A 23,652-nucleotide genomic window follows, 5' to 3' on the forward strand; every position below is an offset into this window, starting at 1 on the left:
TAAGTAATTTTTAAATTTGGACGTTTAAGAATCTCGAAATTTGAAAATAAATATACAAATTTTAGGATCTTGAAATTTGAAAATTTGAATGTTTCAAAACTTAAACGTTTGAAAATGTGCAGATTCTGAAATATAAATAATTTTGTGATTTGGAAATTTGCATTCGGAGAGTTTGCAATTATAAAATTTTAGGACTTAGGAGTTTAAAGAATTAAAGATTTAAAAATTTGGAAATTTGAGTATTTAATTATAGTTTATTGAGTTGGTGATTTGGATGCTTGTCACTTTAAAGATTTACGAAAGTAAAAGTATAAAAAATTCAAAGGTTCACTGTATTTAAGAATCAGAAAGTTTAAAAATTTATACATTTGAGGATTCAAGAATATCTATTTGAATATGTCAAAAATAAGAAATTTAAAAATGTGAAAATTTGGTATTTGAAATTTGGGGTTTGGAGATGACATCAAGATTTAAGAATGTTAATATTTGAAGATTTAAAAATTTGGAAATTGTAAATTTAGTAATTTAGGTACTTGAAAACTTCGTAATCTTTAAATTTGATGGGTATTTATAGCATTGAGAATTTGAAAATCTGAAAAATTGAGAAGCAGTGCCTGCAAGTGCACACTTCTTGCGCATCCGTGCCACGTGCCCGGCGGGTAAAATACATATCTCTAGGTTAAACTTTCCTCCGTAGCAATTCTTCACACACGTGGTCTCCATCAATCAATTATTAATATCATCCGTTATTCAAGAGAAAAATTTCATCATCGAAGGCGATCATTTAGTTCTAAATTGCTTCTTGTTCTTCGTTCTTCTCGAGGGCTGTAATAACCTTCATACCTTAGGATGGAGTTCGAGTTGACGTGTTATTTAGGTCAGCAGCGATGCACGCATAAACGTGTACATTCCTCGTTCGCAGGACGAAGAGCGACAATAAAAGCAGGTGGGCAACTTCTGGCTGAGTCGGCTGGCTGAATTCCACTGGAATTTCCGTGCCTTCCCCAACGGGTAATAACGAGGATTCGGCCTCGTTTATCACCACTTGTAGCTCTACCCCAGCGTAGTCCTGACCAACTGAATCTTTTCTTCTCGCTCGTTTGCACGAAAGAAAATGGCATCTATCTCGTTTCTGATTCAGCTGCTTTAGTCGGCCTGCGACTCGCGCGCGTGACCCCTCACAACCCCTCATTTCCAGACTGTTTTCATTGCTGTTGTTTTTACCATGTTCCGTCTGCCGTCTCTTTCTGAACCTTGAGACACTGATAAACGTAACCACATCAAATGAAATCTTCTGTGTAACTACGTGTTACTTCCGCCTTTTTTCTGAAACATTAAGTAATATTCTCTCTGGCATGCGGCTTGAGTTTTCAATAGCTTGCGAGAACCTATTAACTTTTTGCACTCGAAGGTATTTTTACTATTTGCAGACCGTAACGTAAAAACTTACCAGTTAAAAAGTTTAACGAATTATTTTGAAATTATTATTTCCATATTAATAATTTCCGCTATTGTCTGTTTCACTGTAATACTACAGAATTAATTAAAATATATTTGTTTAAAATTATTATATTAAATTGAATGGCGGCTGAGAGTCGCCTCTCGAGCGCAGAGGGTTAAATGTAAACAAGACTATTGACCGACTTGTTTTATTAAAAGGTTGTTTGTTTCATTAAATTTTTGAACTGTGTTGGTGAATTAAATTTTTAAACTCTGCTTACATGTGCTTCGTTCTCTTTTAACAAATGTCAATTTAATGATACCAATTAAAAATGTAGAAAGATAAGTTAATTGCTGGAAAATGGCTTACGTGACATTAATGGGTGGTCAATACGAAATTGGACAATATGTCAAATTTTTTAAGATTTTCCATTCAATAAATGTTTAAGTTACTGAACTATAAGACTATGAAACTATGAAATTATGAGACGTTAGGCATGTAGGAATTTCGAAATCAGATTTTATAGTACCGTTATTAAGGCTTTAAACTTTTAGATCTACAAATAAAAAAATTTCTAAATTTCGAATTTCCCAAGTTTTCAAAGCACCAAATTATCAGATTTCCAAGTTTCTGAACTTGTTAAATCGTAAAATTTTACAAATTGACGATTAATCTGGATAATAATGAAAGTTCCAATGGATTTTACAGGAAATTTCCATTTTTACTTCAACAGTTATCATGCTCCTGGATTTATGAAGCTTTTATTATCAATGTCATACCGAACCTTTTGTGCCGCCTGTTAAGTTTCCACAAAATCACTGCGTTTTTCTTTAAAGCGGAAAGCAAGGATTTGAGGATTATCTGCGTTCTGGGAGCAGAAATAAAAGATCAAGTGTGTATAACGGTAGAATGTATGTTCTACCGTGGAAACTAAAGTTTTATTTTAATGAACGTACATTTACTGCTAATTACAAGGTAGCTGATGTTGAAAAAACGTTAGTAGAATACTGTTGAAACTTCACTTCACATTGTTATGATAACTAACTCCTCACTTTCTAGAAAGTCCTTACCTAACAGGTTATTCGCGCATGCAGGATAATATCAAGTGAATACAACAAATTTTATAATATTGCTGGATGTATAATTTCAAATAATACAAATATATCGTAAAAAATATCAGTCTGAAAGTTTACGTAATAATAAAAATTGACAAATCTTAATATTGTCACTATAAAATTGTATATCTGAGAAATCACAAAACGGTGACTTATTAGTGTATTAAGGGCGATTTTGAAAAATTCAGAATTTTGAGAATTTAGGAATATGAGAAGTTACGAACTTGGAACTTTGAGTTAGAGAATTTGGACTTTAGATGTGAGAACGTGCAAATTTGGAGATCTGAAACTTTGAGCATTTGGAAATCTAAGAATTTGACGGCGTTGAGACTTGGAAATTTGTGGCAATAATTTCTGAAAATTTGAAAAATGGTAATTTGAGGATTTAATAATTTGTAAATTTAAAAATTTTAGGATTTGGAAATTTGGAACGTTAATAATTTAAAAATATAAAAATTTAAATATTTTCAATTTAGGAAGTTAGCAATCTTGAAAAATAACAGTTCAGGGACTTTTGGAAATTTAAAAATTTAACTTCGGAATTTGAACTTTGCGAACATAAATTTTTATACGAAACTTGGAAAGTGAAGAACTTGGAACTTTGATTATTTGAAAACTTGTAATTTATTACAAATATTACCATGGTAAATACAGACATTGAAAATGAAATTAGTATTGTCTCAGGTAAACACAAAAGTATATTCCAAAAAGTCCGAAGCAAACGGATGCATAACTTCATATATTTTCTGCCATCAAATTACGATGTAGTATAGTGTAGCAAAAAAGTTAAAAAAACATGTTAATGAATTTGCATCGTAATTGTTTTCTCGGCCCGATTATTCACTGTTACAAACAGTTTCGAATGATCATGATATTAGATTAAGCCGACGTCACGAAACGTTAGTTTCTCTCGAAGTCTTTTCAGCGCTGTTTGACATTGCGAGATACATTTGGCGATAAGAGTGAAGTTTATGGAGGTATATAGTAGCTCTACTGATTAACTGCTGCGCATTAATCTTTCTTAAGTGATCGAAACAGGCAAAGAAGGTGGTTGTTGACAGGCTGCACGTGCCATGGAACTTTTCTTTTTAACTATATTTAAAAAACAGTTAATGGATTTTCGCGTTGATTATGTCTTCGTACTTTAATCTTTAATATTAAAGTCAATAATCTTATTCTAAACCACATTCTCTACTTTTACTAACGAAATATTACATCATAGTTTTATTACGTATGTTACATTTTTACTGTAATATGTTGAAGTATAACTAAAATAGTGGTCGTTAAAAACTACAGTCACTATTACAGCTGTTCACGTAGATCGAATATTTGAAAGAAATCTATGTTCACTTTCATAATTTTTAATAACATTATATTAAATTCAAACAGTCGCCATTTTCAAATACTTAAAATATTAATATCATATTTATTATACGTAAATGTCAGCTAATTAAAATTAAGAATTATATGCAATGAAACGTCTCAATCATTAATGGAATTAGTAACAGCGGGAGATATATTAGAACAAGTCTCATAACAAATATAAAATTAAATAGTTTGATTTAGTTATTTCATTCTTAGTTGTCTGCATAATAAAGATCTTAACGCTCAAGTGCACTATATTATGTATTAACGAGCCAATAATTAATATCAATAATTAAATTGTCTTAAATTCTCTACAGTATTTGTAATCCACAATCGAATAATACGATGTAAAGATCAAAATAAAATTATATATTATTTTCATGCTTTATTCATATTTTGTAAAATCTTTGACTGTAACAATGTTCAGTATTATTTTGTACCTAACAACAGATTACTATTAGGATATTATTAGGATTATTATTAGTGCAGTAAAGTTATTAATCCATTAACTGCCAATTTTTTTATAATATATATTTTTTTCAATAATACATTTCATATTGACATTTAAAAAATTGTAACAACACTTCTACCGCTATATTCCAAAAGCATAGCTATAACACATAATCTTATATAAAATACTTTCTTAAACTTCTAAATTTTATAAATATGAAGATTTGACATTTATAAAATTGCAAAATTCTGGTGTTAAATACATAAAATCCCCAGATGAAGCTCGTAGCAAATTTATTAACCTTCGACTTATAGGAAATATTTAATAAAACACATGAAACTAAAGTACTAAATAATGGAAAAACAAATCAAATGTTAACATCACGAATATATAATAGCGATCTTAAAAATATTGAGACTGTATCGTTTGATTATGCAATGTCACTTTACCAATTTATATTCACACACGTTCCCACTCGTCGTTAAAATATTAATATTTTTCTTGAAGCGGTCAGGTTACATAGTTCAAAAGTACTGCTACATTAGCGACGGAGTCTAGGATGTAGCAGCGAAGAGAAACGAGAAAATTAACAACTTCACTTTTCATCAGGACTTTTCGCCACCTGAAGATTCTGTCTGACCTCTTGATTGCACGAAATCTGCTCCAAAGACCAAGATACGACGCTCGCACTCGCCGAGACAGACGACCAAGTGGTCGATAGAGTTGCACCATGCTCTTTCCACTATTCCGCTTTTCATCCCCCTTTCGGTTGGTCCTCCTTTCCAGTCGTTCTGGCGAACTCACCCCAGTTTTCATGCGAACGACGGATCGTGCTTCGCTTTCTTCACAGTTTAACGCAGCATCCGTACGAGTTCGTAGCGAAACCTGTTCTCCCATGCAACCGTACAGCCACATTGTCCACGACAACAATGACGGCGACTTGTTTTTCTTCCTCTGCGTCTGCCTACCTTCTCCCTTTCAGCCTTTTTTCCCGCTCGCTTCCGACGCTGAGAAAATGTAGGTTTCACCCTTCGTGGGGAAAGTGCGCTGGGCAGAAAAATTTTCTACTTTATGACAAACCAACTAACGTGGCACAGAAATGGGAATGTAGGACTCGGAACGTTTTTTTTTCATTAATTGATACGTAAAAGTTTGATATTCAGATACAGTAATTTCTCCATTTCTGCAATTCTTCCGCGGTTAGAAGATGAAATTAACACTCAAATCTTGCATCGCAGCAGATCAGCTCTTTATCATTCAAATCCTTTTTCGTGCTTTCATCTCCGTTATTGAATACAATAATTGTACTCATTTGTTTCATGTGACAGCCCATTTTCATAGTTCGCGGTTTCGATATCCACGCAACATTGCGTATCTAACCCCCACAAGTAACGAAGTGTTTACAATATTTTATTCTAAAGTTTTGGTTCGACTAGATATCAATGATACTCAGATTTCGTTATTTGGATTATCTGTATAATGCATTACAAAGACTGACGTAAATGGAACATTTTTTAATTAATATTCTGAGTTTTAACATTGAAACACTGTTACATTAAAAGTTACATACAGGTTCTATTGATTCTAAAAAGTGACAGCTGGACGTTATAATATTCTATTTTCTGATAACTGAAATAAGTGTCATTCTCGTAAAAATTTGATATTGACTAGAAAAATCGTGTTGTCCGCCGCGAGTGAACATATTTCTAACCTTTATTGTTTGAAAATTGATGTCTGTGTAGCTTTTTATGTTAAAAACGCACTAGGACAGCATTTATAATGTTTATATAATAATATTTTGCACACTCACATTTAATAAATAGAGATCGAAGATAATTTATTGTTAAATATTATGTAAATAAAGAGCAATAAGTATTACTTCCTTAGATTTAGACTCATTTTTTAAATTTCTGTTTGCTTTAAACGTGTTCGTGGTTTTTTGTTAACTGTAAATCTAATATTTACAGATTTTCATTATGTTTCTGCCAAATTAGTTAATAATATGTTATCAGATATTTATAAATTATTTATTTTTAACGATTTTGTACTTCATTAGAATGTATACTGTTTCGATATCTTTCCTAAATCATTTTCCCTGTTATTCGTTAAAAATATTGGTTCCAAAATCAGCATTGACAGTCATATGACGAAAATTATACCTGGAATCATATTTCTCTATTATTTAAAAATGAAATAGATGAAATAGTAATCAATAAAACTGATTACTCGCGATGAAATTTTGCTAATAACTAAAAAAAGTTAACTATAAGGTTGATATATGTATTCATAAAATAGTTTGCCCATATTTGAAAGAATAAATTATGTTTCTCTCTAAAATGTTTCACAAAATTCTCCCGTAATAACCACTTTCTTGAGGTTAAACAGCCATAACGCCATACCAATCGATATAAGCTTTTTCTGACCTATTAATTGAGTTTCTATAATGATTTTAAAAAGAAAATATTGACGTCATACTTAAAAAATCGAGAATGATAAGTATTTAGTCAAAATAAAAGTCAAATTGAAGTATTTTATGTTTGTAACTTAAAATTTTATAAGACAAACTAATAACAACTATTTTTAAAATCTTAAACAATTATTATACCACATTAATGTCGATGTTGATTGAGCTAGAAAATAATACGGACGCATTTGTTGACTTTTGATGACTGGTAACTGTTTTTAAATATTACAAGAGGAAAACATCTACGCAAGAAACCAAAAGCCGAAAGTGAACAGGATTTGATCACAAGACTGAAATATTTTATAACATTTTCCAGGAAATCACCAACATTAACTTTTAACAGATTATACAACCGTGACACTATATTAATTAATGTATTCTGATGAAAAAAATATTAATCTTAAATCATTATGTTGACATCAAACGGAGTGCAACGTAATTTAGTTAATCTTCTGACTTTGGAAAATTTTTAATTATTATTATCAATTTTAGAGTAAAATAACGTTATAGTGTTTCAAAAATTAAAAGTGGAAAATATCACATTAAAGTAGCCCTGAAATATTGTGTAAGACTTTCCAGTTGGTTAGGTATGATGACCTTTAAGAGGCTCAACGACCATAACACTGCATAAAATTAATATATACTTATGAGAAGAGATAAACTGTCTCCTATTTCGTTGATGTTAAGTGTATTTTAAGGAAATTTTGAAATATACGTGGATTTTTTATCATTTTTAACTGTTTTTCATAACGATCAAGTGTAATATTATTGCCAAGTTTAAAAAATCTAAAATATAAAACGCTACATTGGATCAAAGCAGATTTTAGTGTGAAAATAATGTCTGTTTGCACAGATACTGGTAAAATGACTAGCGGATGTTTACAAACTTCTTCCAAGTTCATTGCCTAGTGAAAATGGTTCAAATTTTGGTAGCCACTATAGTAAATGATTAATGCTGCATCTTATTTAACAAAAACTGAATAAAAACTCGTAACTATCATTATTAATATAAATTGATTCCCTCTGAATCTTAAAAAGACCAAAAGAGACAAAGGTCAATTTCAACCTCAAACGCGATACCCTTCTCGAAACATCGTGATTCGAATTTAGAAATAACGGAACAAAAAGCGTCGTTCCAATCTCCGCTCCGTGCCCCAATGAATTCATAATTTTCGAGATGGAAAATTGCGATGGCCGTGTATCACAACCGCGTCGATTCATCGTGGCTTCGCAATTTGGTGTTGTACGTGCTGTTAGCAAACCGACGGCTACATATTGATGCCCTCTGGGCCCAGTGTCGGTAAATTAATAGAGGCAGCGTTAGGTTCAATCGATGATACGCAATAAACTGATGAAATCGTTATTGCACAGGCTGGTATTATTTAATCAGCGATGCATACTTCATTCAAGCACAATTTTCTGAATAACCGTGTATAACTAGATGCTCGAATAACACGGCGTCGGTGCCCGTACTGCTCCATTGTTCATCGACGTCGATGGTACACTGTAGGACGCATCGTTAATGACACCGACGAGCCCCCGGTGCACCGCGACACCCGGAGAGACTGACAGACGTCTAGGTCTTGATTTTCTCGCTTTTTACCCTCGCTTAGGACACGGTTTCGTGGTCGAAACTGGAACTTTGAAACTGTCAGCGAAGCACGAAGACTGGTTGCAGACTTACGCGACAAGAGGTAAACAGGATTACGCCGAAAATATGAGAGAGATCGTCGTTTCCTTTTGCTTCTTTAGTCAACGCCGTTCTTCTGCTTCGATAGTCTTTCGTTGTTTCTTCGTCCTCTGTTTCACCAAGCTCACTGCAACATCTCGTTCCATGTTACACGTGTTCAAGGAGCTCGCTAGACTCCTACGCGTGCACTTGACAGCTAATAGGTAACAGTTATTTGAACGCGACGTGGAAAGAGTCGAGAAGTTTATTAAAGTCCGACTTCCGTGCAACGAACGAAAAATTTCATTTGAATACCGCTTCCCGCCTAAGACGCCTCCTTTCATCCTGTTTATTCTCAGCCCCGGCTGCTTTTGTCTGCGGTTTTTATTTCTTCCGACCGGTAGAAACGTTGTAATACAGCCAGTTAACGACTCCACGTCGAAGGCACTTTGAATAAGACGTCCAACGTCGCTGTGGTTTTACTGAAGGATTTAGGAGAGGTACAATCCTCAGTCAAGACGGTGTATACACTTTATTTCAATCTTTAGAACCCTGTGTCGTTCATTTTGAAAGGGATTCACAATACAAGCCTTTCAATCGGATGAAGTACAGTTTCTTCGCGGATACACGCGAATATTCAACGCCCTGAAAGCCCGATCTTTGTTAATCCTTTTCGGATGTGGTTGTAATCAAGCCTGATAAACAGACTGATGTAATTCTGATATTAATACGAGTTGTTATAACGAAGCGTATACAACCAAATGTCGCGAGGATGGGTCGAGATACGCCCGAGTTGGCCTGAATGCGAATTTAAACGTGAAGGTTCTCCAAAATGGATGGAGATAATACGAAAATTCCCTTTTCCAGTCACGCAAATTCCGTCGGACTAACATCTTCCTCTCTTACATCTTCCTTTGGAGAGCATTATTCTCATGACAAGCAGCGTCGATTCAAACGTATGTCATGATATTACGACATCGCGTAGAGATCGCAAAGGGACCAATTCTTATCCAAATTTGCACGTAAGATCAGCCACACGCCATACGCCAAGCCGTGGCGATTAGAAATCGATATCCATCGTGGACTGCATCAGTTTACAAAAGAGGAACACGATGTACGAAGGCTAACGAGGCATCAGCACCCTCCTTCACCCGTCGTTAATATTAGAAGTAACGGGTATCGGAAGTTAGTTACCCTTCGCCAGTTGCCTCCGAGGACCTTGATCCGGTACACCCCGTGTTTACACTCGCACCAAGCTCCGACACATACAGATAAGCGATTGCTGAACAACCAACGCGTACTTTGTCGATCACGATTGAACCACGATCGTAAAACCGGGGGTGTAAAGCTCGTTGCTCTTGCGACAGACATGGATAATACCTAAACTCTAACACTCGGTAGTCGAAGATGGACGAAAGTTCAGCTAGAAATACATGGATCCTTCTTCGTCGTAACATCGTGAGGAAGCAGTGGTTGGCAGAGTATCAAGGAAGGGGCGGGTGAAGAACGAGCGACAATATCGGCTGCGCCTCGTTCGGCCACGAGCGTGCCAGGAACTCGAGGACGAAAACCGCAGCCGAACCTCGGCGACGTTCTCAGTGGTCAACTTCGAATACAGATAGGGCAGTGGTCCAGAGAGTGTAGCGAGAACCTGTGGACGAAGATGAACGGAATACGCGCAGGCGGAATGGGGGTAAATAGAGGAGCAAAGTGAGAGAGGGAGAAAGAGAGATAGCACGAGGAGAGGTAACAGAAACAGACGAATTGATAGAGAGGGAGAAACGTGGCAGGTGCAGGAGAGGATTCGCGTACGGGCGGGTGAGTTGTGCGTACCAATCGCGGGTGCAGGGTACGTCCGCAGGCACGCAGGAGGAGGCGAAAACCGGGTACAGCCCTAGGAACGGAGGGTTCCGGCAAACGGGGCAAAACCGCCCACGCTGCTTGCCGAGAGCGGCGCGCGTCTGCTCGCGTTGCGGCGAGTGCAACACACCGAGTACCGCGCGCGAAAACGGGCTTCAACGCGACTTGGTTGGGTGGTGGCTCGCTGTTCAGCTCGTTGGAGAGAAAAGGGTGGAGAAGGAGCGTCGAGAAGCGCGAGAGGGTTGGAGAGACAGAGAGCGACAGAGTGGAAGAGGGATGCGTGAAGGAGGAAGAGTGAAAATGGAAAAGGAAGAGAGGAGGACAGAGGAGAAGGAAGAAGGGTAGCATGCAGAGGTTGGAGGGGACGGGTGAGGTGGCGGAGGTTGGGCGACGGGGGTGGCAGCCGATTCTCGGTTGGTGGTAGTGGTGGCAAAGGCTGAAGGGGAGCGAGAGGTGGCGGAGGTGGTGGCGGCGGCGGCGGCGAACATAAAATCCCTCGCACATGCCTGGTGCATTCATTAGGGGGGATGTGCCCGTGCAGCGTACACGTCGACCTGCATCCACGCCACCCTCTCTCTCTCTCGGCGCCACCCCTGGCCTCAGTCGCGTTCCGCGGCCAACTTGGTACACACGCCACTTTGTTGTCTCTCCCTCTCGGAGTTTCATCCGCGTTTCTACGCCATCGACGTCGCGTCGCGAGATAATCATGCCGCGATATTTCGCTTCGATCAGTCATTGATCCGTCGATTGCACAACGTCGACTCGAGTTGAAACACTGTTTTTTCTGTGTTTCGCAACAATCTCGACTCCGACACTCGTCTGGCACCCTCGGTTCGTCGCGTTCGAATCATGATCGCGACAAGTTGAAGATACTCGGTGGAACATTGCGAGTGCGTTTACCGTTGATATCGTGTGCGCGAATGTACTGTCCACGAAGACGACAGAAATCGCGGTTACTGCGTGAAAACGCAAGAGGACCAACCGTCTGAAGAGGTGCAGCAGCTCGTCCGGGGTGAATCGTCGCCGGAAGACCGTCGTAGGAAGATCTTTCGTGGGGGATCAAGCGGAGAGAGTCGTTCTTTGATCAGCGTCGAGCGGCTACGGCAGGCCGACAGGATTTCATGTTCACGAATTTCAGTAAACCAGGTAACGATGCGCCTAACCCGCCAGTACGGAATCGGCGCGTCGATTTTCAGATTTTCCTTCGACAGACGTGCTCACGTAGGGTATTATTCGATTTGCGCGCTCAACTTTCCTGGTTACACGCGGCTCGTTGAGAGGGGAGGACAGATACGCGCCTATTCTGTGGCCCACAAACAGCCTACGCCAGAACTGGGCTCATCGATCGCGAGATCTAGAGGCATGCGTCGCGTGTTCCTCCCTCTCGTTCCGGCGATTTCGCTCGAAAATAATAAGACACGAGCAGTTGACGGATACGCGTTTAATCACGGTTCAACTTGCACGTGGATTCCTTCTATTTCCTCTGTCGCTCGTTTGCCCGATCAAACCTTATCGACGCGAACCTGCACTTGATTGCTCTCGTTTTCTTCTCGGTCTTTCACGTAAACCGATAATTGAATAGAAAATCAAGGGGAAAACGTTGAACATAGAAAATAGGGAAAACGTTGAAACGGACGATGAGAATTTCACCGTTAAATTCCGTAACTGATCATGGAACCGGATAGTTTAACGGATTTCAATAATGTGCTCGGCAAACTAGACTGCACTTATTGGTTCGGCGTCCAATTGAAACATAAACTGGCACGGTGTGGGGAAAAACACGCGTTAGCGCGATTGTCAATTTTCGAGAACGTTACGCAGTTAATCGTAATTGTACAGAATATATTTTTTTTAAATTCTAGTGTTAACTATCAATTAGAGTTAAATTGAAAAATGAAGTTCGTAAACGTCAAACGTTCGATAACGAGTTATTCGTAAATTGAAAAGCGTAGACTGACTTTTGCTCAATTAAACAAGTAAGCAAGTTGTTGTATGACTTTTAATTAATTTTCGATAAAATGTTCAACGTGAAATTATATTTCATATCGTATAGCACTGCATTACGGATAAAACTAGCAAAATGCTGTGCTCCGAGTTCGATCCAAACGTAATTAGACCAAACGCATCATGAACGAGTGCGCAGCGAAGTGCAATTTATTATATACTTTCCATCCAAAAATGCAATTTATGTGCACAACGCGTAATAAACCTGTCATTTTCGATAAAAATGATATAAAAACTTTGTTTTCGTCGAACGAGGATATTATTCTAGAATTGAACTTCGCTCGCTACATCTCGCTCGGGCGAAAAATGAAATGTTCTTCGGGACAAAAATGGAAAAGTAACGTCCCACGAAAATGAGTCCTCGCGAACTTTACAATGCAAATACACGCCAAAAATGAAATTCGTGATAATAAAGCTAGGTGAGAATTTCGGAGACAAAAGTTCGCGGACGGAAGAAGTGTTAGCATTATTAGAATTTCCACAGGAATTATTTACGCGATACTTTACCAGCAGCGTTCTTCCCTATGCAAATACAAAACGTCGTAACTCCTTAGACGTTACGTCGCGGTGGACAAATATTGCAATAACGGTATATCAAGATTAATTTGTAATCTGCCGCGATGGTCGTAGGGAAGCGATCCATAATTTATACCTCGCGCATAGCTGTTCGTTCCACCGGATTAAGCTAAAAAGATGATACAACAACGAACAAAAATTTCAGCGCCGAATTTACACGCCGGTTGAACTATTATCGTTTATTTTCCGTCGCGTTTGTACGCCAGACGGTGGCTCTGTTAAACGAGTTGGCCGAAGGTTCCGACATAAATCGACGCAAACAACGTATTTACGCTCGATCGTTTCCGAAAAAGAAGACAAGAGGGAACAGAATGGGAATCCCGTGTCGTTACTTTTTCTCTCTCTGCGTCGAGATGACGCGCCGATCAAAAGAGACACTCGTCGAGGGGGAGGAAAATTCGTTGCAACGCAGTGATCGTGGTTTTCTTTCGTTCAGACGGAGAAACGTCAACACTTGTCCATTTATTTAAGAAACTTCCATCTGAAGATCAAACGTTCAAAACATGCTCTGTCTCCTTCTAAGCCCTATTGTTGCCAGGAAAATAGTTGAGCGCGTAATATACAGACTCTTATCTTCTATAAAAAGACTACACCCGCTTTCGCGTCGAATCTGTTGCTTATTCCACCGTGAATTATTTACGCGATCGTCTTTTTGAGCTTAAATCCGAACAAAGTATGATGAAACCAGAAATGCGATATTACGTTTCCGTACGATGCCATACGTATTTTTCGTGTGAAACGGAGAGGCTAGTTTGCTCGCGAAGATTGAATCGTTCGCGGGTCGCAATTTCGCTGCGCGCGCAGCGGCGCGCGAGCATGCGCAATGGCCCGTGCTACTCGCGTAGACATCTCCGCTGCACTTCCGGCGTGCAACGCGCGAAGATCGTCCCTGAAGATCTGCCAACCGCACCGAAGACAGAGAAACGATATTTCGTTGCGCTACGTCAATCGGGTCTCGTAGCGCGACTTCTGATCGCGCTAGGGCGAGAAGCGGCGACGTATCGAGGCACAATACGTCGCAACGATGCCTGCTTCGACTTGTTTTCCTCGTGGAACAGTCAAGGCCGCCGCGAGATAATTATGCAGATAACGGTGATGCTCACCGGTATCCCACCTGCATGGAGGATCTACAGGTCCGTTCCTTTGGCTAAGATGATCTTTTCTCTGTGTGTCTGTCCTTTACACTATACTTAATCTTTAATTTCTCGCTGTCGAACATTTTTGACTCTTGATAAGTGGACGGTCGTTAGGTAACACAAATTGGTTGCTTCTGTGATTTTTACGAAGCAGACTTTTTTTCAAATAGTAAAGTTAACTCGTTCGAAGGATCCGGTTCGCGCAATTGATTGCGTAACCGCTTATTTGGTCCAGGATGATGTTACCGATGTCTAACAGGCTGCGAAGTAATTTTGCGAACAAGCTTCATCTAGGAGGCAATAAAATCAGGCTAGCCACGATTAAAAGGACTCGCGCAAACGTGCCGTGAGCTAACTACCGTACGCTTTCAGTAATTATTCGTCGGTGAAACGAGTAAATCCGACCTGATACCAGCAGATACGATTACTCCGTTTTTTTCCCGTTCTCTCGTACGCGTGGCCCGCTAATTCTACCACGGATGTCCGGATGGAAAAAAAGAAAATATCGCGAAAAATTTTCTGGAAATAGAGTTATGTGACGAGTAAATTCCGAGAGGATCATTTAAATTTCATTCACGCGGAGATTTGTTAGAGTTCCTTGTGACTCTCAAGACGATTTCTTCTCTTTTGTTCTCCGTTCGCGTAAATCGCGTCTTCGTTAAGTGAGACATTTTCGTCAGGGACAATATCCGATATAATTTATGACCAAGCAGTTGAATGCCAGAATAAGTATTCCTTAACGAAGTTGTCATTCTGAACGATTGTAGCTGATTTGCCGCTGAAAATATTACGGCGCGTCTTAACGTTATTGTGCCATTAGTTAACTTTTTAAATTCTCCAGAGACGTGCTCGAGATAAATCCAGTTATATTCGTTGCGTTATCCGTTTAATACACCGAATTCCTATTTACCGGCTCGACTGTATCTTCGTCGTAGACAAGCAAGCGAATAGTAATTTCGCACGGTGCCAATCAAAGCGCGGATTAAATCTGTTAATGGTCAGGCAATGCTTGTAAATCCGCACTCGAAAACCGATTAAGGAGATTTTCCAATTTTCCCGCTGCCTATTGATTTCGTACGGTTAACACGATTATCGTTCGGCCCGTAGACCGGCGAAATTAATATCAGAAAGCTCACGATTTGCGTGAATTACCGTTTATTGGAGTCAAATGAAGCCGAACGACCCCTTTGCGCCGCATGATTTTCCGCGAAATGTAATCCCCTCCCGTATAACGTGGCGCAAACTCGCATTTCCTGAAAGAAACGAAAAAAAGAAAAAAACGAAGAGAAAAGAAGAATCAAACAAGGCAGGGAGAATCTCGCGAATTGTTTAAGCTGCCGAGATAAAAGTATACGAACGATCCTTCGGTTAAAACAGCTTTGGATTTTTTTTTTTGGAATGTCTAAGGAAGAAACAGGTTTTGAAAGTTTCCTTTTGCAGTATCTTCTTTAAGGATCTATGAATCTTACATACATTGCACGCGTTGTGATAAGTTTATGAGAAGTTGAACTTTTGCGTAACACTTTAATACGTTTATAACATTTTCATGCGCGTTCGCGAAATGCTTTATGATATAAGATACTTTTTGCTCAGTTTTTTTTTAATGATTATGGTCGTAATTATCTTCATGCGAGAAAATTGTTTTATTTATTGCGCTGACTGTAAGAAAACATTATAACTTCTCGATTGAACTTTAGCGCTAAATGCAACCGTTTTAATTATTTATACTTCCGATAATATACAGTAAGAATTCTGTTGGTGAGAGAAAAGTATTCGTTTTTGTTGAACAGAATAGTAATTTCTGTTTAATTATCGCGTCCCGGGTTATCAATAGGATAAACGTGTTTATTTTGCCATTAGTACGAAAGGTAATTCAATTAAATATTTATTTATTTACTTTAACGTTCGTCATTTGCGTGATCTAATCATGAACACGTTCTAACAGATTTAGTCTTGATAGGTTATGTGTCACGTGTTATCTGTTACTATATTTCGTAGTCAAATTATTTTAATAATTCATTACATTTTAGTATACGGTTAGTTTGTGACACGAAATATTTAAAACTTATTATTAAATAAAGACGATAATTTATTCGACACAAATAATCTTTCTACACTTTGAAAAAATACGTAAACATTGATTACAGATAAAAACAAAGTTTTCGTTGTTCATCGTTGCATATTACATTATAAATATATTTCCAAATACATCGATAAGAAATTCTGAATATTGAAAAGAGGAAAAGATTTAGTCAATTTGAAACTGTTGCACGAATTTCTATCGCGTGACTAGTAGCGTTTGAATTCGAGCGCCCTTCGCGCCATTCCCCCCGGCAGATGCACGAAGGTCAAAAGTATTTTAAAAATAAGGCCGTAGGCATTGGCAGATTGGTATGGTAGTGGACGTTAAGGGTCGGGTGGCGTTGTAATGGCAAAAAGTTTGCGAAAGGTGAGTAATCATCGGGACGATAAACAAAGTCGGTTTGCTAGTGTATACGGTGCGTTAGTTAACTGGCGCTGGGTTTAGGTAAATAAAGCCGCGTGTGAAGCGTGTTTGAATGGTTAGAAATCGAGTATCAACAAATCTAGTTTTCGCGAGAAGGCTCGTGGCTAGACGAACACGGTCGACAATGGCGCCCAAGCCTCGCGAATATTGACATTGCCGAAAACATTATCTTCGAATATTGGATATTATCATATCCGTGGGTGAGACATACTGCGTCGCAATTAATATTCTAACCTTTTTTCCATTCGCGTCACATTTATCGAAGTGAAATCGCGAACAAAGTAGTTTGTTGGTTTGCTTAGGTTATGCGAAAAAATGTTTTCGGCACGTATAGTAGCGACGCGTGAACCCTGAAGGGTTTTACAGTTATACTGCAATGTGGCACATTTGCAGAAGCACGGAGGAAGTTGTGTGGGTCTAGAGTTGCGATATAATCTCCGAGAAGATATCGTTAAGCCGATATAGGAAAGTGTGCGTGAAGAAAGGCGTATGAGTTAACGTTTTAAGGGTTAGGGAGTCATTCTGTACTCAGGGTGATCATAGTCTTTAGTGTGGACAGTTCAGGGCAGCTAGTTTGGTTGTAGGGTCGGGATTGGAGATAGACAAGATGGACCAACAGTATTGCCTACGGTGGAACAATCATCCAGCCAACCTCACAGACGTTCTCAGCTCCTTGCTTGCCAGAGAGGCACTCTGCGACGTTACCCTGGCGTGTGTTGGAGAGACATTCAAGGCACACCAGACGATACTCTCTGCATGCAGTCCATATTTCGAGAGCATTTTCCTCCAGAATACCCATCCCCATCCAATTATATTCCTGAAGGATGTCAATGACACGGAAATGAAGGCGTTGCTGCACTTTATGTATAAGGGAGAAGTTAACGTTAGTCAGCATCTACTACCGATGTTCCTTAAAACAGCTGAGGCGTTACAGATTAGAGGCCTCACTGATAATAGTGTAAATAACAAGACGGAAGAGAAAAGTCCATCGCCAGAACCAGAAACGCAAACTGGCATTAGGCATACTGAATCGCCTAGCCTTCAACCTCTTCCTGAAAAGAGGAAACGGAAGGCTTCGGGCAGCTATGATGTTTCCCTTAGTGGCCCACCCAGTGAACGGTTCATGTCAGATTCTCAGGTATGTCATTTTAAATATTGTATATTGATAGTCTGTTCTTACTTTGCGCATATAAATATTTTTAGATTTATATTTTTGTTGGTGAATAATTTATATTTTGCATGTACTTCTGTTTTGTTCTGATTTCTTAACGTCATTAGCTAAATATTTATGAGTAATAAATGGAGCATAAAAAAGTTTTGTCAAAATAATTGGAGTCAAATAATGTATAATGTATATTTTAGATTATTATTTTGTATGTTATTTATTTATTAGGTATTTTAAATCATTTTCTAACTTTTGGTTTGGATTGATTGCCAACATTTTTATGCATTTTGCTATTTGTAAGTAGTAATATTTTTATTATTACATATTCATTATTCTACACGTAATGTTATCTCAGTATTTCATAATCAAAACTATAAAAAATCAACATGTTTTAGTATATGCCATTTTCCATTATTTACAATACGTGCAAAAGTTAGAAAATATGTTCAACATTTTTTAATGTCAGAAAGTAAATTATTATGATTTATTGAATTTATTGGTATTAATTAGTTGTGTAAGTTATTGCTTTTTGTATTGTATGCATAATTACATTATAATACCAGATGTAAACTAGTTTATCCGTCCGCGAAAATCGTTTTCAAAACATATGCTCCCGCGTGCTTGCGCGCGTGCGTTCGTGCATGCGTGCATACGTAAGTAAACATATGTATGTGATCGCATGGACACGTGCAAACATTTCATATAGGTAGCGCTTAAAATTCGAAGATAATGATCGAATTTTATCATTAAATTATGTGTGTATGTAATTGCACAGCTTTCCAAATATCTGTCCTTATAACCTTGAAATAAAAAGCAAATAATCTTTCTGTCATATTCTGATCCTTTAAAAGTAATTACATTTCAGACAATTCTTATCAATTCGTGTTAGTATTTTATCAAATATCACGTAAATAATTTATTTTTGACTAATCAAAATTATATTTTTGATGTATGTTTTCATAATAATGTCAATAAATATATGTATACAAATCATAATTTGTAATAGCTTTATTACATTATTAAGATTTATAATCTGTTATTTTACTGTTCTCAGGCATCCTCACAATGTAGTTACAAATCAAGTCCTCCCGTAATTCCAAAGTTAAATAATGCAATGGGAGGTGATATGGAAGATGGTGGTCGACCTATGTCTCCTGCATCGCAGCCACAACCTTCTATCAAACAAGAATTAGATCATCATTTACCAGACTTCCATGACAATATTTCCCTCCCAGTAAGTAACAGTTTTATACATGAAATTTCGTTTAAATTCTTACAGTAAAAATGTTATCTGCATGTTAAAAGTGTAGTTCGTAGCATGTAAACAGTTCGTAGTAATTTTTAAATGACTGATATCATGAATATGCTTGTTTAGTATGAAAGTTATACAGTATATAGTTAATTCAGAATTAAATTATCTTTTGTTGTTTGAATTGTTTTTTATTTTAAAAAGAATTATTTCTCTTTTTAATGTTATGAAATTTGGTGCAATATTAAAACACTTTTGTTATCCTTTTTATTGTTCAGAAAATTCTTTTCATTGTATTATATAGGTAAATAATATTTTTTTTTCAAAGTTGTTCTGAAATAGCATAATATTTATTATATTATTTTTATGTTAAATTGTTTTCTGTGCTGCGTATTATTTCTATTTCAGCTTATTATTTCATATTTTCTTGCTACTCTACTTTATAATCTGTCTATCTTACTAAAATAACTATTTCCTTATGTATAGTATTTAAGCTATTCATGAAATAATATATTGCGTCAAGTATAACATGTTCAAAATATGAAGTTTCGTTACTGTTCCCATAATTAACGTTTTCCTATTGTTGTCCCCCTACAATTACTTGGTCCAAACAAACATGGGAAGGAAGGGATGTTTAAATAGATACAAAATTGGCTTCTTATATGCTAAAAGGGTAAAATCAAAGATGTGTTGATTAAACACATATCCTTTCCTTCTCTGTTGACAGACTAGTGTGGAGTGGGAGGTTCAAAGAGATGGGAAGAGTGACGAAACTATGGATGTACAGAACATGACCCAAAATCAACCAGATTCCGCTGTGATACAAGTTTCTTGTGAAAGTACTATCATGGCTGGAAGTTCCCTGTCTATCACTATGTCAGAAACTGCGCCTGAATGTTATAAGAACTCATATAAATCTTTACAAAAGCAATGTGTGCCTCAAAAATTCAATTCACATGATAGCAACAATACAGAATCAAATTCATTGTGCAATTTATTGCTGGAAAATAATGTAAATGCTAAAAATTCTTATAATAATAATGCTAATAGACCAATAATAGTAAATCAACAGCAAGGCATGTCTGTAATACAATCAACTTTCTGCAACATTTCACAGCGTTCGAATTCTCATGGTAGAAAGTCTGGTAGATTTAAAATTGGTTGGTTAGATATGTATTCTTGGCTTCAGTACGATGAAAGATCAAATCTTATGTTTTGTAAATACTGCAGGAAATGGAGTGATTCAATTCCTGAAATTCGTACTTCATTTGCAGCAGGAAATGGCAATTTTAGACTTGAAATTGTAAACCATCATGATAAATGTAAAGCGCATAATTTGTGTGTTGCTAAAGAGAGTGCAGCAAAACAAAGTTATACGTATATCATGAATACCTGTTGATCTTATATTATAGTTACATTTTAATCTCGATTGACTTGTGATTAATTTTACTTAGTTATGATTGAGTTTAACTACAATCATTAAGAAATTTGTTATAACAGATAAGTTTTGTTTATTAGATAAAAATACATAAGCACCTTTTTTTTGTGTTCAGTCATGCATGTTTACATGTTTGTAATTGTTTAAGACTGTACAAACGATTTATTAATCACGCCGTATTTTCATAAAAGATGTATGTTTACAATCTGTATTTTGTTGCAAGCATGTTCATACCATAATACTTTAAAAGCTATTTGATGTCGTCTTTCTTCTTATAGCATTATTAATTTTAATTGAGCATTAAAAAAGTTTATAGATGTGTATGTTAGAAATACATAAAGGTTGTATCAAATTTGGAGGATATTAGAAAAAGTGCCTATTACTAGCCATATTTTTAACGCTGCCATCATTACAAATAGAATTACTTTAGACAATATATTTTTTAACAATCTTTCTGATGCCTTTGCGAATTTTTTCATGAATTAAAATTATACATTGTATATTTTTCATTATGTTATAAATCAATTAGTTCTAATATTATATTATAATGTTCAATCACACAATGATATACGTAACATTAGAAGTAACACAATTAGCTTTGCCTATTTTCTCAACTATAAATTTAGTCAAATAACAATAAAATCTTTACTACGTATACATTAAAATGTTTTAGTAAATGTTAACGTCTTAAAAAAATGTTATAAAACGTACAGATGTTTATAAAAATATAGAGCAAAGTTATATAACTTACACTTGATATGTATATGTATATGTATATATATATTTATTATACGAAGAAAAATAGTAATGTATTTAGTATTGAAGGTTATATTTTCTTAAACAGTTGCAAAGTATATATTGTAAATGATTGATATAATTGAATTACCAAAGCATGTGCATTTCTGAAATGATGCATTTCTGTGATGAATATTGCCTGCATGGAATGAAAAACTGAATGTTTTTTCTACTAATTCTATTTTGTAACAAATCTACACATAGGTGCGAATTTAATAACTTGTTTTTTATCAAGTCAACAAGTTTACTCTCTTTGTTATAATTACAATCTATGATGTAAATAGTGAATAAAGAACGACTGTTGTAAATTTTAATCTATTCCATGTATTAGATTCAATTATAAGTATATACAGATTCAATTTCTTAACCTTTGGAGTATAAAGATTAAAAATTTTAATATAGAATTATAATCCTATACAACATTAAAATATCTAAAAATATATATTGAAAATTATTTGACTGAATTTTTAATAAAGAATTCTATTTCGTTTATGGCTCGAAAATAACCTTTATACTTTAAAGGTAAAATCTTTTCTTAATTTGGAAGACTTGTAACCACTTTTTTCCTCGCTTTTTATATTAATAATTTTTCGGTAATCGCGTTTTAAAACTACTTTTTATCTCACACTTTCTCTACCATCTAACCATCAGAATCCTTTTTTTTTTCATTTGTATTAATAAAATTGCTTATGTGATGTGCAGGGTCATCCAGTTGGACTGCTAGGAGAAGAAGGAGGAGCTACAACAGGCACGCTAAGCGATGGTGTGCCTGGAATCGAATCGTCTGAACACCATAATCCCCCAGAAATGCTCGACGGACTTGATGGTAAGACCTTAAAAGCATCATATCATTTACAATCAAAATTACATTTAGATTTCACGTATTTCCCTGTTGCTCGTTCGCGAAGGCAATATACAATAGATGTAGCCAAGGAAAACCATAATCCTTGAACAATACCGTTGTAAAGAACTGAAAACTTGCGTATCAGAAATTTTAAAATAACAGGATGTTTAATGATAGGACGAGCATTGGGAATACAGGATATCTAAGAAATCGAGGGAGATGTGCATGCACGTTTGCAAGAATTTTTGCGCGTCGAGTCGTACATAGGCGTACGAAGCGAGCATCCCTCTATTTCCAAGTCTGGCAAGCGTAGTGAGTGGTAACCTCTTTTTAGAAACACGAAAACAAACTTTCTTTGCTGAATGTGTATCCTGTATATATAACTGTATGTATGTATATACATATGCATACGTGAACGACGTGTGCTCGTGTATATATATGTATCTATATGTATATATGGGAGTATACATCTAACATAATGACACAATTATCCTTGGTGTTGTGGTGATGGTATCGTGCATTTGCTATGTCACTATGTGGTAGTTTAAACAACAAAAATCCGTAAGTGTGTTTTAATACATTATTAGGAGTATCTCTAACAAAACACGTGTTGTGTTGGCCTTGGGAAGTGGTATACGATATAAAGTGGACATTTTTTCCGTTGGTATCAGCAAATGGACCGTACTTTGTCTGTCTGTTTGAATTTTCGAGACGGTGTGTGTCCGAGTGCGTACATGGTCCCATATGTGTTTTCTATCTTACACGTACACGCACATATACACACAGAAACTGCATCACAGGTACACATACGAGTTGATGGATCTTTGAGCGCGTGATAAAGTAACGGAATTCAGTTTGAATGTGTGTGAGTGCGTGTGTGTGTATCTGTGTGTGAATGCGTTGTTTGTCACGAGAACATGTGTATATACGTGTGTTACATAGTTTTACAACTTATTTATAAAACAACGATTATGTATGCGGCAGGTTCGTTTTACTTGAAAACGTATCAATATTTTAAAAATTATGAACGATGCGGTTAAATATTTCAAAATAATCTTGTAAGATGTCGAGAGAAATATACGACGATATATGGTTTACCTTGCAATAACCTTGAAACGTCCTGTAAAAGTCATCTAAATGGACGAAATAAATTTTCAGTTTTTCGTATTACAAAATCTAAAATTTTTAAATCTTCAAATTTAGAAATTTGTATATCTTTATATTTTTGGATTACAAAATTTTTTAATTTATTAACTTTTGAATTTGAGGATTTTCAAATTTACATATTTGATTTCCTCAAATCGAAGACAAGTGGTGCGATATTCACTCCTACACTTCTCAGTCAAATGAAGCATATGTTGTACTTGAACGTACATCGTGTAACACTAAAGTTGGCAGTATTTCAATTTTGAAATTTAATTTCTTGACAGCGATTTATGCGAAAGACTCAGTTTAGTAGCATTTTAAAAGCGTCTTGATGCCATATATCTGTCAGAATATGGAATTCATGAATATAGTTTCTATTTAAAAATATAATCGTGATCTTCGCAGTGTTTTTCAATGTCATTGTAAGT

At 36.4% G+C, this 23,652-nt stretch overlaps 1 protein-coding gene across 30 annotated transcripts in view; it reads left to right on the forward strand.

The window, feature by feature from the left end:
* Positions 1-10,888: 10,888 nt before the first annotated feature.
* The window catches only part of LOC100881525 (zinc finger and BTB domain-containing protein 8A), a 197,806-nt gene continuing 185,042 nt past the window's right edge, over positions 10,889-23,652 (forward strand). For 5 of the 30 annotated variants that reach the window (XM_012279160.2, XM_076539644.1, XM_076539646.1 and 2 more), the window contains exons 1-4: positions 10,904-11,511; positions 17,172-17,725; positions 18,807-18,986; positions 21,937-22,060. In XM_012279160.2, coding sequence (XP_012134550.1) covers positions 11,487-11,511; positions 17,172-17,725; positions 18,807-18,986; positions 21,937-22,060 — 883 coding nt within the window. In that variant the 5' untranslated portion in view covers positions 10,904-11,486. The other 25 variants (XR_013040452.1, XM_076539643.1, XM_076539641.1 and 22 more) reach the window with 18 other exon arrangements.

This window comes from Megachile rotundata, chromosome 14, assembly GCF_050947335.1.
Source record: "Megachile rotundata isolate GNS110a chromosome 14, iyMegRotu1, whole genome shotgun sequence".
Classification (NCBI taxonomy): domain Eukaryota; kingdom Metazoa; phylum Arthropoda; class Insecta; order Hymenoptera; family Megachilidae; genus Megachile; species Megachile rotundata.